This window comes from Brachyistius frenatus, unplaced genomic scaffold (assembly GCF_029030835.1).
Source record: "Brachyistius frenatus isolate BFR_SWC_R1_liver_20210118 unplaced genomic scaffold, ASM2903083v1 Contig_36, whole genome shotgun sequence".
NCBI classification, from domain to species: domain Eukaryota; kingdom Metazoa; phylum Chordata; class Actinopteri; family Embiotocidae; genus Brachyistius; species Brachyistius frenatus.
This window is the reverse complement of record NW_027210635.1, coordinates 290,585-309,695: the sequence shown is the minus strand read 5'-3', so window position 1 is coordinate 309,695 and position 19,111 is coordinate 290,585. Positions and strand designations below refer to the sequence as shown.

At 40.9% G+C, this 19,111-nt stretch overlaps 1 protein-coding gene across 1 annotated transcript; it reads right to left on the bottom strand.

Annotated features, from left to right (window-relative positions):
* Positions 1-395: 395 nt before the first annotated feature.
* On the bottom strand, positions 396-18,558 carry slc17a7a (solute carrier family 17 member 7a). The gene is made up of 13 exons (XM_069701175.1): positions 18,438-18,558; positions 9,311-9,563; positions 8,109-8,227; positions 7,724-7,838; positions 7,546-7,633; positions 7,201-7,287; positions 6,662-6,804; positions 6,343-6,492; positions 5,355-5,487; positions 4,116-4,226; positions 3,585-3,712; positions 3,388-3,457; positions 396-3,304 (listed from the first exon to the last, which is right to left on the bottom strand). The coding sequence occupies exons 1-13, from the start codon at positions 18,497-18,499 to the stop codon at positions 3,009-3,011; spliced, it is 1,755 nt and encodes a 584-aa protein (XP_069557276.1). The 5' UTR covers positions 18,500-18,558; the 3' UTR covers positions 396-3,008.
* Positions 18,559-19,111: the final 553 nt, after the last annotated feature.

Genomic DNA, 19,111 nt, shown 5'->3' with positions numbered 1-19,111 from the left:
TGTATTGCACTGCACTGGGGGGAGGGGTGGGGGGCGCGCACACACACACACACACACACACACACACGCACACACACACACACACACACACACACACACACACACACACACACGCACACGCACGGCTTCATGCCCCACCCTCTGGTCCATCATCCTCACTTCCCTTGTCTGTGACGTCCACTATCCCACTGCGTGCATCTGCTCTCCTATCTAATCTTTGCCTAAAATCACGGAGATAATCCTGCATCCATCTGTCCTGAGAGAAAGAGACAAAGACAGAGAACCGACATGGCCCTCATGTAAAATAAGAAATAAATCAACACTAATTTACTGCTTCATCATGTTGCAGGCTAGGTGATAAATCCTGACGACATGACGGTGCTGAAATAGTGACATCACCTTAAATTGCTTAGATTTTATTATTCACAAGGTTTTCTCACATTTTACAGTTTTTACATAAAATATTTTCCATATTTTTTGCATGTTAAATATGATCATTTCCTTTTTTTTTCTTTATATTTTTTACACCAATTCCCATCAGGTAACATTTCATCAAGAGGGAGGAGGAGAACATTGGAACAGCCATAAACCGAGACGAAGAAAAAACTTGATCAAAGATACACTGATACAACACTTACAAATGAAAGTTGTTCACAGGAATAATCATTCATGTCTTTAAGACATTTCACTCAAAACAAAAAAAAATGGTAATTTGCCTTATTCACTTTTTCCAATAATTTATTGACATACCAGCACATTTTACCATTTACCTCATTTGATCCTTTTAAACATTCCAGCAGTATATTTACTCACAAGTCTGAAAACGAGCCACCAATAGATGTTCTTTTAAATTTGAAAATAAATTTATGGTGTGCCAGCATGATTTGTGTGCGTGTGTGTGCGTGTGTGTGTGTGTGTGTGTGTGTGTGTGTGTGTGTGTGTGTGTGTTCATGCACATGTTTCACGTACGAGTCTGTTGGCTCTATCGACTGGAGGTGCAGGCATAAAGAGTTGTACTGTGCATCTTTCACAATATGACAGTTCCTCTCCACGTGAGACTGTTAATATTCTCTCCGGTGAAGAACTCCATCACTCAGCTGTCAGTGTGTCGAGATGGAGAGGGAGCTGCTTTTAAAGGATATGAGAGGAGCTGATGTGATTGGCCGTGACTGTCACCAAAACTTTACACATCCTCTTAAAATTGTAGATAGTAAATTCTTGCTAATCCCACTGGTGTGCGCTGCGGGGTCATCCTTACAACCACGTAAATACTCAATAACGTGTCACCACTCCCTCTGCTCGCTGTGCACGGTGCACTTGACAGTGCTCGCATGAAATTAGCACCCTGTATGTATTTGTGTGTAAAAGGAAGAGAGGGCTACTGAACCACTGTGCTCATTAAAACACGCTCGCCGCACAATGTTTCAGCACCTGCACCCAACACAGCAGCACACTTGCTGTCACACACCCGCACACACGCGCACACACACACACACACACACACACACACACACACGGGGACAGTCTGAAAAGCTCTGACCCACCGACTCAAACGTGACAGACATTTAGATCCTAAAAAGACGGAGACAGCAGCAACAGGCCGAGAGGGAGCGAACGGTGAAGAGAACGGGAAGAGAGGCGGCCACAGAAACACAGAAAAAAAGGCATTTACAGAGACGGCACGTGCCGTGAGGCCTGGGAATATCAGAACTGTTGTTCCGCGCTGGTTAAGCCGTGGAAAAGCAAAGCAACTATCACACTCTACTTGTCATTCGCGGCCGCCTCTCTGGTGGGCGCGCACACACCGAGTGGAAAGTCACAAGTGTCAGATGATTACTCATGATATGTGCGCTGTGACTGGACGTGACCTAGTTAGGTCAGACCCAGGTGAGGTTCAGCTCGACATCACGTCGCAAAGCATTTGTGCGCAAAGTCAAGCACACACCTTTGCCACATACTGTACATAAAGGAGGGATGGAGGGTTTTACAGCTTTACACACACTTACTTGATACAACACCGAAGCACCTTTTATCTCTTTGAAAGTTTGAAAGTAGTCACTGAGGGTTTTTGACATCATCACTACATACAGTAAATGAACCCATGTTGACTACCAGGTGAAATCATATACTTTAACAATGCATGTCTTCTCTTTCATCACCAACAGCTGAACAAGACTGTCTACATGGGGCAACACTCATAGAAACACATTAGCTTTTACTTTGTGTATTGTGTGTGATTTACTAAATGATTTCCTATATATCTGAGAACCATGAGAGTGTAACATCACATTATGCAGTTGATAATTTGGACAGTGTCATGAGATCAAAAGTGTTGCATTTAAAAACTGTGGCTCCAAAAGTGCTTTACCCCAGCAACAACAAAAAAAAGTAAATTGATGGCTCACACATTAACTTTAAATACAACACAATGTCAGTGGCCCTACCAAATTGATGTACAAGCAAAGGCCCACACACACACACACACACGCGCGCGCACACACACACACACACACACACACACACACACACACACACACACACACACACACACACACACACACACACACACACACACACACACACACACACACACACACACAGCAAATCTCCTCAGTGATATGATGGAAACAGAACTCCTGACCAATCGCAACAAGCGAAGGAGCATTTAGGAAGTCTGGGAGATGAGTTCAGTTTTTGCAAATGAATACTTTACGTGTTTATGTATATTGACCACTCTAACACCTGCATGCACATGCCTACACTCTCACACTCTCTCTCTTTCTCTCACTCTCTCTCTCTCTCACACACACACACACACACACACACACACGCACACACGCACACACGCGCAATGGAATGAATCAGATGCACACTTTTCACATGTGTAAGTGTTGTACAAAAGCACACAGCGGGTCCATTCAGTAAAGCAGTGACTCTCTTACAATCCCCTTCCAAAAACAATCTTCTCTTTTCTTTTTCTTGTTTTAAACTTGTGTCACGTCAGTCGTCTACGTCAGCTCCTTCTCCTCTTCTCCCCCGTACATGTAAGAGTTGTATCCAGGCGGTTGCACATACTCCTCAGACTTATCCCAGTCTGACACCCATCCTGCACCACCCCCGCCTCCTCCGGCCCCTCCTCCGTTAGAGCCAACAACTGGTTGGCTCATGGCCCCGTACTGCCCGCCTGCATGGTACATTTCCTCTGTCTCATTGGCCAGTTCATCCTCATTGATTATACCACACTTCTCCTCACTGGTGTCCTCGATGTCTGCCCAGTCCTGCTTTTCTCCTGATGCAAAGAGTCCTGTTGAGAAAAAAGTATGATGATCACTAACACTGAGATCTTCTGGACATGTCTCATGAAACACATTGAAGTCAAAGTCATACCATAGAAAATCACTCCTCCATAATGAACAAGGGAAGCTATAAGGAAGACCCCCTGCCACTCCTCTCGTGTCTGAAATGATTTCAAAAAGGTATTTGAACACAGGTGAGTTCAAGAACAAGTCTGCCTCATGTCATTGTCCATTAACTGTTTTATATTTTGACTTATATTGTCAAGTATACTGAAGAGAAGGAATTACCTTGTGTTTGGTCATGGCCCCCACTATCAAAGGACACACCATCCCAGATAACGTTCCCACTCCGTTTGAAATGCCCATCAGTATGCTAGCGTATCGAGGGGCGATATCCAAGTGATTGACATTAAACCCTGAGTCGAACAACATGAGGTAGAAAAAAGACACAATGTACTGAAATTCTACACAAAAACATAGTAAAGGCAAATACATGAGGGGAAAGATATACTGCTGAGAAATAACACTTGTCTGCTAGCTTGCCAAGAGTTTGAGAAGACTGATACCTGACTTGTATCTGAGCTGTAGCCAGCAAACGATTCAAGACTGGATACAGCGGCCTGGCCTTGTTTAGGCTAGATCTAATAATTCCCCTCTAAAGCTCATTAATTAACACATAATATTTATTTTTTTTAAACTGAGGTGTAAAAATAATAGTTTAGTGTTTATTGGGATTTGTACCACTGGAGACTCCAGGAAGTTACTGCTCGGAGCATAATATCAAACATTTTCAGCCTCTTTGTTTATTACGTCACTCACCTGAGATAGCAAATCCACTAAAACCCACAGCGAGGACCAAGAAAGAAATGGCAACACCTTTTGTGTGAGAGTATCCCACCACCAGCAGGAGGGTTGCCTCCATCCCAAAACCTGAAACACATCCATAAATGGAGAAATGAGGGACAATTACAAACTCCGTCCCCTCTCTCTCACGCGTGGATTATAATTATGTTTTAATTTGCTGTTAGAAATGGTGCATGTGTTTATGCTCATGCTGATATAACCTTTAAACTTGTGCTAAAATATTAATACGATTCTAATACCGGCAGCTGCTGCACTTCAAACACCCCAAATGCAAAGTGCTGAGTAAAAAAGTGCCACATGAGAGATGTTACTGTAAAATTCCTGATAACATTTGAAGAATTATAGTAATATTCTGCATCATCATATATCAATATTACTATTATTAGCCAGAGTGATGCTGCCAGCTTGAAGGCGACCTTTAACGTCGAGGTTCCAACAGATGCACACGTGTACACTCAGTGAGGCAGAAAGAGATTCATGTTCATGTTTTTTTGCACTGAAATTAACACCACAATAAAAATGTGATTAAACTATTTGAGTCATAAAATTATTAAGTAGATGCATAATTGAAAATATCTAATACCCCATTCAAGTTAGCATGAGGCTAAACCAGACGTTTGCCAGCACACTTGGAGGAAGTCTCTAGTGCACATGCTCCGCCCATAGAGCATGCCCTGTATGTATTCATCCTGTCAGCGTGGGAATGTCTCATCAGACATCAGATTAAAAAAAACACTGCATAATGTGAAATACAGAGAGATTCATCTGGTGGTGATAGGTTTAGTAGGCATTGCGTGAACTTATTTGTTAACGGCTTAAATTTAAAGCATATTTATTTATATATACAAGTATCATACCGTAGCTGTCTTTCTGAAACATCATGTCATGTTCTCAGCTCCTTAAACTCACAGTAGAGGTAGAGGCAGTAGAGGTTCTGACTCAACCCAGAGTGAATAAATGTTTTATTGAGTTCAGTCAATAGTTTTCCTTTTACAGCGAATATATTTTATTATTTCTACAGTATCCAACAATATACAACATGTCTTTCCCTTAGAGGCACACAGAGCAGCACTCACTCAAACAGTAGTGTAGCTGAGGTTTATGTGTGTGATTCAGTGTGTCAGTGTGTCTTCCCTTTCCTCGTTTTCATTGCTCCTCTTCCAACTACCCTCCTTTTGTGTTTGACAGTCTCACCTCCACAGTTCATGAGCTTCCTGACGTTGGTGGTGGTCATCAGGTTGTGGGTTCTCAGGTAGTCCGCCAACTGGCCTCCGATAGGCACGATGATTGTCATCACCAGATGGGGCAAAGCCGACACCATGCCGACCTGACAGACAAGAGGGGGGAGAGCGTGCATGTGTGTGTGGCAGGGACACAGTGCTTTCATTACTAGAGTTATAGAAATGATGGCAGGCTGACAATATGTAAGAGACTCGATGTTTTATTTGTTCTGAAACTTGTCCTGACAGTGCAGATAGTTTTTTCACATTGATTACACTAATCTAGATAATGGTAAAATTGAAAGTTTATGCTGATTGATGCTCATTTGAACCAAGACTGTGATCTAATGGATGATATAATATTTAAAATATTAATAGTTTATAGCGTTGTTGTGGTCTGGGGGTCTAAGACGAGGACCACATCTTCAGTTTGTAAGAGAATGTTGTCTTTGCTCTCTCCTTGCATTTCCTGTTAACTCTATGATATCTGCTATCAAATAGAAAAAAACAGTCTTCCCCCAGAATAGCAAAAGCTTTGTCATACCTTCTCTCAGACTCCTAATATCAGTCTTGATTCGAAATTAAATGGCTAATAAATCTTCTTTGTTTGTTCGTTTGTTTCCTTATTTCTTTCTCAGCTCTTTCTCTGAAACTGAAAGAGTTGAGTACTTTACGGGAACATAATGTAAATGTTTGTATTCATTGACTTTTCTGACCAATAGGTCTGCACTCGCCACCTCCGTTTGTAGAAAATATATGTATAATGCCTCCAATGGCTGTCCAAATGAAATTTAAATTTACATGTCATCATTTGAAATGCTAAGAAATGCAAGTGCATATAAGAGAAAGACCCAGGCTGAAAACGGCTGTAGGGAGATTCCAGTTTTGAATGTAATATCCTGGATGCCATGTCAAACTAAAGCTTCTGCAGGGGAAGTCTAAATAGCAGTATATAATCTCACCTTGCTGATCTCAAATCCAAAGACTTCCTCGAAGTAGGCCGGCTGGCTGATGAGCAGCAGGTAGAAGGTCCAGCTCCTGCAGAAGTTGGCCACAATAATGGCGTAGACTGGCATGGAGGTGAAGAAGTGTCTCCATGGGGTTTTAAATTTCTGCCACCAAAAGTAATAAGATATTAATGACATCCACCGACTCCACTCAGATTGATTCAGATCTAGAGAGTCAGCTCAGTGTGTGTAAATGTGCTAATTCAAGTAATCTGTATTCATTTGAAGGTCTAGGAAATGTTTTCAGTGTTTGAATGAACATATTTCGGCGTACGTGGAGAGGATTGAGAAATGATGCCGACTCTCCGATCGCATCTTCGATGTATTTCCTCTCCTCTGGTGTGATGGTGGGGTGAGCTGCGGGACTCTCATACGAAACCAGAACCCAGAACAAATACCAGAATATCCCAAAGCAGCCTGGTAGAGGAAGAGAGAGAGAGCAAAAGACAAACATGGGCACAAGAGAGGAAGAGTCAAAGTTAAAGATAATAGTGAGAGAGCAAAAGGGAAAATGAAAAGCAGCCAATTAAAAAATCTGTTGAAGAAATTAGCAGTTTGGGGCATACTGCTGAATATATATATATATATTAAAAAAAAAAAGAATTATGGATTTATGAGGAAAATATAAATGATCACTCAGAACGAAAGCATGGTTTGGATCACCTCATGCTGACACACAAAACAAGAAGTTCTTCAGATTCAGAAAATTCAGATGCTCTCAAAACTGTTACTGTATATATAGCTGTAATGCTTAACTGAACAGTGAGAGCAGTGCAGTAATCAAACAACATATTTGAGGATAAGGGTACTAACCATAGACATAAAATACTGATGACCACCCCGTGTATTGCACCAGTATCCCAGCTAAAGGCATGGCCACCACTGCCCCTGCGTACGATCCTGAGGAGGCATCAGACACAAAGACAAGAAGCAAATCAGTAATTTTTCCTGTTAAGTCATATCATAATTTGTTTTAATCAAAATGCTTCATCTACACATGCCCAGTATTTTTTAACCTCCCTAAATTGTGGACAAATCTCTGGCAGCTCCATCACAAACTCATGTTAAACTTAACTTCAGTGGAGATCCTAAGTTTCTGCACATTTTGTAGATACTTGAATTTCAGGGAAATGTGACAGTAAGGTGTTGAAACTTTACCGCAAAAGGCTGTCGTGGCTAATCGACTTCTCTCCAGAGGAGGTGCCCACTTGGCCCAGATCCCGTGGCAGGCTGGGTATGATACACCCTGAAGGACGAGACACAGTCAGGGAAAAACTCATGCATGTTGTTCTTACACAGTCCAACCGGCAGATGTGCTCTTATACACATACTGTACCTCAACAAGGCCCTGGCATATCCTGACAAGTATGACGCAGCTGTAATGGCAGCGAGCGGCGGATGGAATCAGCATGTTGAGTGTGGATGTGGCCACTATGGCAAAACCAAACACTCTGAAACGCACAGAAGACAAATAATTTGCCTCAGACTGAATCAGTAAAGACAGCAGAGTGACGACAAGAAAAACAAAAACAAACATACAACCCAGTGACAAAGGATGTTTCTACCTGTAACTGCCTACAATTTCATTACATTAATAAGCAAATTAGCTATTCTTTTTTACTACCCAGCACAATTAATACAAAATCAACCAATTAGCAGATGTCCAAATGACAAATCTGCTCGTTCTGATGAAAAAAACCCACAAATGTATAGACGTTAACCTGTTGGCTGCAAATTTTTGACATATAAATCCGCCCGGGATCTGTGTGACGATGTAGCCCCAGAAGAAGGAGCCGTGGATCATCCCCACTGTCTCTGGGTCCCAGGTGAACTGTGCAGCCTGGAGGGAGGAAAACATATGGTTTCTTATTCAGTGCATTCACTTTCACAACAATGGAGATCACAGTCATACACATGAATGTCCAGATCAGGCTACACAATCTGTAGTCTTTGGTCTTTCATTGTGGTAGCCATGTCAAATTAGGCAACCAAAGTACCATCAATTCTTGCAGTGTCTTTCTTGGGAGACTGGCAACGCTATAAGAATGACCCGGACCAATCATCGTTTCAGTTCGTGTGTCATTGAGGAGGTGGTTCAAGAAGTCTTCAATCATGGCAACAGCGCAAGCGGCAACCAACTGTGACTGACATCACCCATTGGTTCGTGAACTGCTGTTCTGAAGCTGCGAGTTTGGTATTTTGGCCGTCACCATCTTGCTTTTTTAGAGCCAGAAGAGTCCATATTTGTTGTATTTCATGAGCGAAGTTGAACAGGAGTCTATGGAGCCGGAGCCTTTTTAAGCCAACTCCTCGTGGACCTCGGTGGTATTGCAGTTTAAGACACGTCCGCATTGGCCTCACTTTTTAGACCCAGAAGCTACGTCCACTTGTATATGCGGTCAATGGTACACAAGCACTTTCTGTGATGCACTCTGTCATCCTATTGGTCAATGAAAAGGAGCACGTCGTGTGTGAACACGGGTGTCGTGTCGTGTTCCAGATGCTGCATCGCTGTTACTCCGTTATGTCACACTAAAAGGCCCGTTTGTTGTTCCTGGCATTCATGCTGAGGCCCGACACTGAAAATTTGTTGGGCGATGACAAAATCGGGTCAAAATCGGGCTGAATTGTGTAGCCTTATCCCGGCATAAAAGAAACTGGTCAACTTGGCAAGACGCACCTCTGTCTTTCCAATGTTTTCATTTCTAATCACTTTTAGTCCTATTTGGTGTACTCTCATCTTTCTACATACAATATATTGTAATGTAAATCCATTGGGATACTCAAAAAAAAAAAAAAAAACCTGAAAAGAAAATTCTGCAAGGGAGGCTTTCTGACAATGTAAACGTCCCTATCAAAGACAGACCGATGACACCAGCAGAGAGATGTGCAAAAGATTTGATTTCCTTTTTTTGCTACTTACCACAAGTACTTCCTTATTGCCTTTGTAGACAGTGTGGTCATTGACCATGCTTACGATGGCCACACCCAGGTTGCACCGGATACCAAAGGAGATGCAGAATCCCAGGCCGGACAGGATGGCGATGATGTACCGCCTGGGCAAGCCGAAGCAGGTACAGTCCACCACCGGCAACTCCTTCTCCTCCACCAGCTCAGGACGGCCCTCTGCTGATAACTCAATGGTTTCTCCATTTGGCTGCCGTTTCTCGATCAGCCTGAGACAAGAAGTGTAAAGGAACTTAAAAAAAAAATGATGTGGATCCAAACATTTTCCAATATACACCTTAGGGTTTGTGGAAAGTGAACTGAAAGATCTAATGTGCTGCCATAAAAAAATAAGCATTGGGAATTGTTAAAATTTCCAAATAAAGTCTTGGAGTTTAAAACAACACTACAGTACAAGTTTGCAATAACTGACCCAACACTGATTCTTTACACACCCAATTTAATAACCAAACAGTGTAAAACTGCAAGATTATGCTATGGACATAATTATTGTTTTGCTGACATATACAAATTAGTTCAGCAGAAATATCTGCTAATCTAACGAGTCAGATCTAGTCCGTCATTTTTTACGAAAGTCTGGGACAGAGAGACGCATGGGGAATATTTTCAGTTCAGATGAGCCACTGGATGCTTTAAAAAATAAATCTGTTTGACTGTTAAAGCTTGTAGGAAACACGGTGGCCAGGTGTCAGCAGCCATCTTTGAGCAAAACATGAATTTCTTATTTACATCTTGCCGACACCACATAGAGTTACTGTGACAAAGATTTCTTAATGTGTGTTTTATACTGCAAAGATTTGAGCCCAGTACCAAGCCACAGCGTGTTATTCACCAGTCTGTGCACAGGGGGATATTGTGTCACAAACGTGACGTTGCATGTCGGAGGAGCTCGAGGGTGATTGGATCTTACCCAGCGTTAGAGCATGTGAGAAAGCAAAAGTCAACGTAGATTTCTTTTAAATAACATAAGGTAGATAACTTACACATGTTAAGAAACTTACGTGATTTACGTAACAGCACTTTTGTAAAATTACTTTTTTTTTTTTTTTTTTGCTGAAACCATGATCTTTTCTGAAAAATAACCACGTGTTTTTTTTTTTTTTTTTGCCTAAAACCTCAAGGCACCTTTGCTTTACCTCAGAGAGACAAAACGTGACTCTGACACGGCATCCTCTAGTGGACTGATGGGTGTATTACACACTATGACGCACAACATGCACTATGTTGGGGTTGTGTCTGACTCAGTGTCCCCGTGTGTGGAAGCAGCTGTCACTATAGCCGAGAAGCTGCGACAGCACATTCCCCCAGTGTCCACTCCTTCAGGACAGAACCTGCTGCGACACCGGTGCTGCTAAAGATGTCCCTTCTCTGCAATACACATCGATATCTAACCACAGACACAACGCCAAGTGGACAGGTTTTTAAGTTTATTCAAGCAAAAACAGTAAAAGCAGTAAAATATATATTATTTTTTTTATGACATCATTCAGATGGCTTTCTTGACAAAACATATATTAGTTTGCACATAATATGTGGACTATGTTGAATGACTGTAAAGAAGACTTTATGAAAAGCAGCTTTTACAATCCACTGAACCGCAAAGAGAGTGTAATCAATATTTCATGTGTTGTACCCAAAAATACACTTCTTCCATCATAATCTTCTGTCTAAAATGTCTATTTGTGAACCAAATAACTTAAAGATTTTCAATCTAATTACTCAAATAGCCCACTTTTTTTTTTTTTTTTTTTGAAGTAGACCAAATTTTAGGTCATTGTTCAGTTTGCGTGAGACCATTTTTGTCAAATGGCATGTTGAGGAGTCGCTATTTTTTTTTCCACAGGAGTCAAACAGAGAAGTCAGAAGAGCGGCCATCTGTGTATTACAACCTTCATACCCTCAACAACACTCCCCCCACTAATAAACACACATACGCGCAAGCAAACAGCACACCGAGGTGCATAGTCACTGCAGATCAGACATATTTTCCAGTATATATATATATATATATATGTTTAAATGTCAGTGTGTGTTTTTGGTTGTGTTTGGAAGCGCACTCGTGTGTCAAGCCATCCCCTTTCCATCGGGTTGATACAGTTAGTCATTGAGCTGGAGAATAACGCACAGAAACCGGCACAATCACCTCAAGAATTACAATGATGTGATGGAGATGGTTGAACTTTTAAAAAGGGGACTCAAATTTGGGCTTCAACATGTCCTCAAAAACAAAGGTGTCTCAGCACGCTGGAGCTCCAGAGATAACTTATTCACACGCTAACACACGACAAGTCAGACTCTGACACTGCTTAATTATTGATGTGTTTTAGAGTCAGATAAATAATTCAATCCAGCTTTTACACCATAATCTGTCACTATCTATCCATCTATCTGCTGGTCTGTGTGCCTGCTTCTCTGCATGTACATCCACTCTCGTCATGCAGCCGCTACATTTCTTAGTTATGCCTGTGGATCCCACTCCCTCCCCCATTTCCACACAGCATAATCTCTTCACACATCCATGCAATCAGTCAATAAGCAAACAAAAAGATATGACAGTATGTGTGAATTCAATTTAAATCCATCATGAGATATTCTACTTGTCAAATAATAAGACAATGGACAAGAGAGAAGTAATAGTTTGTAAAGCAATGTTTTGGAATTCATTAGAGATTATAGAGGCCACATCCTCCCCTCTCTCACTCTCTCACTCTTAATCGGCCACAACATTCAGATTAGGATTACCAAAATGATTTACTTCCGGAAATGAATATGGATGGACAGACTGCACTGAGCATGGTTCTGCATTCTTCTCCCTCTGTCAAGACAACCCCGTTGAGTTCATGATGGCTTTTGATTTTGTTATTATTAATTTTTTTTTAGTCCTTTTGTAAATCAGAATGCTTTTACTTGTATGCGGTTATTTTATGTTTCAAATCAAGCATTTACCGTTTTCTAAAATGTTGGGGCTTTGCCCATCGGAAGAAAAGGACCGTTACAACACCTGCAGACAAATGAAGGGCCTTCATATAATATTAGCCAGAAAGTGCGCTGGCCCTCGGGACATGCTTCAGCATGCGCACCGCAGAAACAGATCCAAATTGTGACCAGTCTTGTACTTCTCATAAAAAAAAAAAAAATTTAAATGCCGATGAGACACGAGGGAAGGCGTGTACACTGTTTTCCTTTGAAATCAGTTGGCCGCGCTCGTCCTCTCTGTGCTAAACAAATGTGCTGACTCGCCCCCCCCCCCCCCCCCCCCCAGTGGAGCTCTGCATCCCACTTTATATTTAGTGAGGGTTGCAGGAGGATCCTCATTAAACCTCAAGACAGATTGCAGTTCGACACCAACACATATGCCACCAGCTAACGAGGCTTGCCCGCAGCAAAAAAAAAAAAAAAAAAAAAAAATTATTGTTAATTACCGACGCTTCCCACTAAAGGGCAATCTAACCCCAGTGTGTGTGTGTGTGTGTGTGTGTGTGTGTGCGTGCGCGCGTCCTAAAAAAAAAAATAGCCGAGTAGCTGCGGGTCTCCCTCTTCTGAAGCGGTTTTAAGATGTAAAGGAATTTACTGGCACTTTGCAGTTTCCGTAATCATCGGTTTACCTGCCAGGAGATCATTTATTTGACAAAAACCTTGATGGCTTCCTGCAAAGTGGCGGCATGACACAAAGGGGGGGGGGGACAACTTCCCCGGTCATTTACCTTCAATGTGAGGCTCAACAACACTGCGATCTTCCACTCAGCTTGATGGAGCTTCTCTCGTTAGCGCAAGCGAGGACCTGATTTGGTCTCAGCTGGCAACAATTAATGAGCGAGAGAGCATGAGCGCAGGCAGGAGTCCCGGAACCTCGGGCTCCCTGAAATATCATAATTACAACAGCACCGGGCTCAGCGGAGACTCAACGCGTCAACCTGAGCTCATATCTGAGCTTTTTTTTTTTTTTTTTATTTTTTTTACCTGCGTGCAGGAAAGCAAAGTTGAAAAGTGCAACACAGAACCCGAAGACAAATATGACATGAAGACTTTGAGACATTCACAAACTGGATTAGATCTACCTAAAACGATATTAATTTGCATTTCCAGTTTGAAATATTATGAGGCGTGAAGCAGGGGCAATACTAATGGTTGTTATTATTATTGATTAATGTGGCATTTTTCTTGATTAATCATCTAAAATTAGTAAAAAAAACAAAACAAATGCGTTTGAAACCCGATTTTTTTTTTAATTTTTTTTTTTTTTTTTTTTGTTTACACTTATATATGATAAAGAAATCCACACTTTTAATAATCTATAATGAACCATTTTTGTTCATGTTCGCTTCAGAAAACTATTATTTAACCATCAAAATTAGAGATTAATTTTCTGGTGACTGGCTACTCTTTTGCATCAGCCATAAAATATTAAACCTTTATGATGTGAAACAACTACAATTCTATCTTTTTTTTCTTCTTTTTTTTCTCACATTTGCTGTTAAATTATGAGCTCATGTTTACAACGCTGCCTAATGTCTGATTTTGCAATAATCTATCAGCTATGATGAAATAACGCCGGGTCTCTCACGTGCTGGTCAGTGACCTGTGACTTTTGTTAAACTGTATATTAAATTCACCGATTCACGGAGCATTCTGCATAATCCTCTCACATGAGGATGATCGAGACGGAGAGAGACAGCGAGGGGGTAGAAATGTTATATAACACCAGACGTCCTGGTCATTATTTGTCCATGTTTGTGTGTTGAATTGATCCTCCATTTTGCTGGATATAAACCATGTTTTTCTTCACTCATTTCAACCCTCACACCTCGTTTGTATTGTCTAAATGGACCCTCTATTTGTAGTTCAGGTGTTTTAGATTTAGATTTAGATTTAGATTTAGATTTAGATTTTTTTTTTACTTTATTGATCCCACAGTGGGAAAATTCGGTTGTCACAGCAGCATAGAAAGAACAAAAAGGTGCACACAATATGAAAAAGAGCAATGAATAAACACACACACACACACACACACACACACACACACACACACACACACACACACACACACACACACACACACACACACACACAGACTATATACACACACAAAAAACCCAGATACAAATAAATAAATATATGATGTATTGAAGTATGCATGGTAGCTTGAGGATTTTATTTTAATCTTTAAAGTGAAAATTCTGTTGTTTTTTTGTTGTCATTGTGATAGTGGTGTCTCCCCCTTCCTCTGTGAGCCTCTCACTCTCCCTGAAGTGAACAGATTGGGTCTCGGTGGGACTGTGTCACCCAGGGAGACACCCTCCTCCCCATCCTGTCACACCACTTTTTTTTTCCTCAATCTCCTGCAGACACACATAATGTTCAAACAGCCATGAGTGTGACCTTCATAGACTTATTATCTAAATACTTACATAGTATAACTCAATCACTCTGTGAGTGCTGACTGCATAATGCACTCGGACACACACACACACACACACACACACACACACACACACACACACACACACACACACACACACACACACACACACACACACACACACACACACTGCGCCACGCTACATTCACCAGAGGCACAATTCAAAGATGAACTGTGGTCATAATATAAAAACGTACATATTAAAACACATCAAATTATTTCCTATCTTGCTGTTGGTGTGCCACTCTGTTTTAAAGCTCAAATCTGACAAGTGAAGCAGCATAAACACTAAATCAGCATCATGGACACTCAGCACAGCTGCCAATAACCAGGTGTGCTCTGTGGTTGCAGCTGACTCTCCAAACTGCTCAGCTACAGTAGATACATCATCTGTGAAGACCTTTTCACGACCCTGTGTATAAATAACCACTTCCAAACACGACATTACAGACAGACAAAAGATTAACGTAGGCAACACAATCAGAAATGTCAAAAATGCCTTTTGGTGTCTTCTTAAATTCTTTGTGTCTCCAAACACATCCTGCACTGAGTGATGTTTTTCTGCCTAAATTGCAACAACAATGACAGAGTAGGGATCTTTATGCTTGACAATCGCTGTTGTGGTGTATTGTGCAAATGTGACTGATAGAAGTTATATGCAATGTTTAATTGTGATGCAAACATCTGACAAGCGGAGCTAAGAGACAAAGTTGCTTTCTTTCATAGTACATATACTGTACGAAACAATTTTGCAGTAAATATCTCAAATAATTACCGTGGTTCATCTCACCATTGTTTTAATATTTTATCCAGACCACTTCTGCGACAAATGTGAGAGGCAGTAACTAAAAAATGCACTGCACTGCAAGTAAAATGGATTAAAAATGGATTACCTGTTATATTCTGTATTGCCCTGTGTGTAGTGAAACATAAGCTCTCACTGTGTAGCCAAGCAATCCTGCAGATGCATTCAAATGCCACTTCATTTATCAGACTTTTACTAAATCAATGTGGGGCGTTTCCATGAGAATGTCTGGGATATTGTTAGTAACTTTTACACACAATCAATATTGTTATGGTGTTGTAGGGTGAGCCTGTATGACTGTATTGCATGTAATGCTCTGGAGAAGCTCTCTGGCATGAGGACAATAGATGAATGAACACAGTACATGACTTTTGGGCATTCATTTGAAAACATGGGCGTAGAGACGTAGAGTGCACTTGACCTTACAGTGCTGAAGTTTGTGCTTACCTAGTGGAGTTTAATATAGAAACGGGAGATGCATTCTGATGGAGAAAATGTCTAAATAATAGATGAACTTCTGGCTGCTTTCATCAGGGGGATCACAGTTTTGTCTGTGAGGTGGTGAGATTGCACACAGATATACTCATACAAACACAGTGCAGGGATGCCCTTCAAGATTCAACATAACTCGCACGTGCACACCTGCACGCACGCGCAGTTGCATGCCTCAAAACGTGCATTTTTGCAGCAATTTGAACACAATGTTCTTTGGTAAGCATTGCTTGTACGCAACACCGTGGTGTCATAAAACCAGAGGTCACTGGCTAAGCTGAGGCAACGCCCACTAAAACCAATCTGAATCCAATCCAACACGTCACATCTCTCATAGCATTAGCTGTGGCCGTGTCCATGGATGGCTCGGGACCAGTAAGAGAGAAAAAAGCCGGAGTTTTGCATGTCTATAAATCTAGAAGACCCCGATAGGCTGAAAGTTGCCTGCGCTGGTGTCTCAGTGGATGGAAGATGGAAGAGGAAGAGGAGGAGGAGGAGGAGGCAGTGGCTGGAGGAAGTGACATGGCCTGGGATGGAGTGAGTGGGAGGGGAGAGTTTAGGGATTTGCATGGCTCGACAGCTGGACTGAAAAACAGGCTATTTCAGGATGGGATTTATACGTTTGGTTGCTACCTCAAATCCTGAGAGAGCGAAAGCTTAAAGCAATGGTTATTGCATGAGGTTCTATCAGTGACTTTAATCTCTTTTTTTTTACTAAAATATTGTGCGCAGACCAACCTGCGTTGTAATTACATATATCCAGCACTTTAAAACATAAATAATTAAATAGTATGGTCATATATGTTGATCTTTTCTTTTAAAAATTGTAATGACGCAGACGTGAGGCCTGCTTCTCCATGAACTATCTGAAAGAGCCACTGTGCGAGCCTTATAAAGGCTGCTGAGGTGACACAGTCATACAGATTTCTTTTAATTACTATATTAGCTTTTATTATTTACTGCTGTAACTAATATTTTCATTCTTAACAAATCTACCGAAAATTGTCCCGGTTAATTTGTTTTGCTTATTGAAATGTTAGTAATAAAAAGAAATAGAAAAACACAATTAATAAAAAAAAAATTAAAAAACACACAACATGCCCAGTTTTTGACCATAGAAGATTACCACATAGTTCATTATAAAAATAACAGATAAAATTTGTGTCAATAAATTTTCTGAAAAAATTGATTTTGAAAAAAAAAAAATTTAACTTTAAAAAAATAAAAAAAAACTCTCATGGCCTGAAATCTCCCAATTCATCACTCAGAGAAAGAAGAAGCGTTTGGGTTGTCCTGAAACGTTATACAAAACCTCAAGTTCTCACCTAAGATATCCATATTCGAATTATTTCATATAGAATCCAATGAAAAATGATGTTCCAAGTCAGACTGATTCTCTGTTATATTATTATGACAAGTGGAAAAGTAAATGACTTCCATTAGGTTGAAAATATGTATTGGTAGTCATTCCAAAGAATTTTACTTTATGTTTTCAAACCAATAAAAGTAGTCTGAAGTAAAGGAACTGTAACTAAGATAGATAGATAGATAGATAGATAGATAGATAGATAGATAGATAGATAGATAGATAGATAGATAGATAGATAGATAGATAGATAGATAGATAGATAGATAGATAGATAGATAGATAGATAGATAGATAGATAGATAGATAGATAGATAGATAGATAGATAGATAGATAGAACGCCAGGTTCCATCTGGATAGCGTTCTTCTCATTAAGCCAGGTCGTGCCAATAACGCACGGAATCATTATGTAACCAGTCTTTCTTCTCGTCTGAAACAACACTTTGAGATGGAGCAAATCTCACAAGAGCAATCAAACGAGCAAATATGGAAAAATATGCAATAAAGCATCAAACCACAACCCCCCCACACACACACACACACTAGTCCTAAATGCACAGTATTGTGAGTTCACTGCACTTTTACATCCCAGTTCTATCCCCACCGACACACCCAGTGAACCTTTGATTTAGCGACGATACTCTCTGCCATAATTTGTTTGATTTGTACCCAAATACAAACAAGCTATGCAATAAATGGGAGCCAACGATTATATTCATCACTAAACGCATTTTCCATCCACTTCCGAGTCCAAGCGCTCCACTGGGCAGCTGGATTTGTTCCGCTATCCTACATCATGTTTGCAGCTTAAACACAACAGTTGCATTTCCGCCGGTTTAAATCAATAAAGAAGTAACTTTCCCTCCAGGAGAAAGTTACTGGTTGGAGGAGAGAAAGAGATGATGGGAACCCGCAGCACGATGCACTGCCGCGTCCCGCAGAACAAAACGCGTGAACACTGGCACAGGGGGAGTCGGGAAGATTTGAAATACAAGTGTACCTGTTAATTTTCCCCAGAGTTTTGCCCGCGACGGCCTTAAACCTGTCTGGTCGGATCTCCATCCTTGCAGCTCCTTGACCCGGCCGGTGTGCTGATGTCCCGCGCGCCCTCCTGTCCTGCCTGAGTGCGCACACCTCTCTCTCTCTCTCTCTCTCTCTCTCTCTCTCTATCTCTCGTTGCCACTGGTGTAGCCCTTTAAGTCGATAGAGCTTTTGGTTTATCTTGATGAATATAGTAATTGTCTCTAACCGATATGGACCATGGAGTAGCAAATCATTTCCAATATTCAAGTCGTTTGTACCAGGTCTAAAACTACCATCACTATTGTCCATTTGACTTACCGACATAGCAGTAACAGCAAATCTCAGATGGTCTGTTGCATGTATATATTTTCAGTTTTAATTAGTGTTTGGACTGTTTTGGGGGCATAGGTATTGGTGTGCCATTTGAATGTTTCATTTTTACTCATATTCTTTGATTAGATAAACAAATTTCAGGATTTGTTAATTTCTCTGTATGCCCTGGATATTGTAACACAGGTTTGTCGTGAAGAACCTACAGTACTCACGCAGGCATGTGCTTGTCAATGGTTGCAGATCAATTATTAGTTTAAAATGATATTCTCATAAGTAAAGTGCTACTCTGCCCTCTCAAAAGTATATATTTAAAGTATC

Bases quoted from the DNA above. Each gene is read 5' to 3' on its own strand.
- slc17a7a (XM_069701175.1), bottom strand. From the start codon at position 18,499: ATGGAGATCCGACCAGACAGGTTTAAGGCCGTCGCGGGCAAAACTCTG. The intron at 9,564-18,437 runs GTACACTTGTAT...TTCTTGTCTCAG, and splicing joins ACTCTGGGGAAAATTAACAG to GCTGATCGAGAAACGGCAGC. The intron at 4,227-5,354 runs GTGAGACTGTCA...GATGTGTTTCAG, and splicing joins GAAGCTCATGAACTGTGGAG to GTTTTGGGATGGAGGCAACC.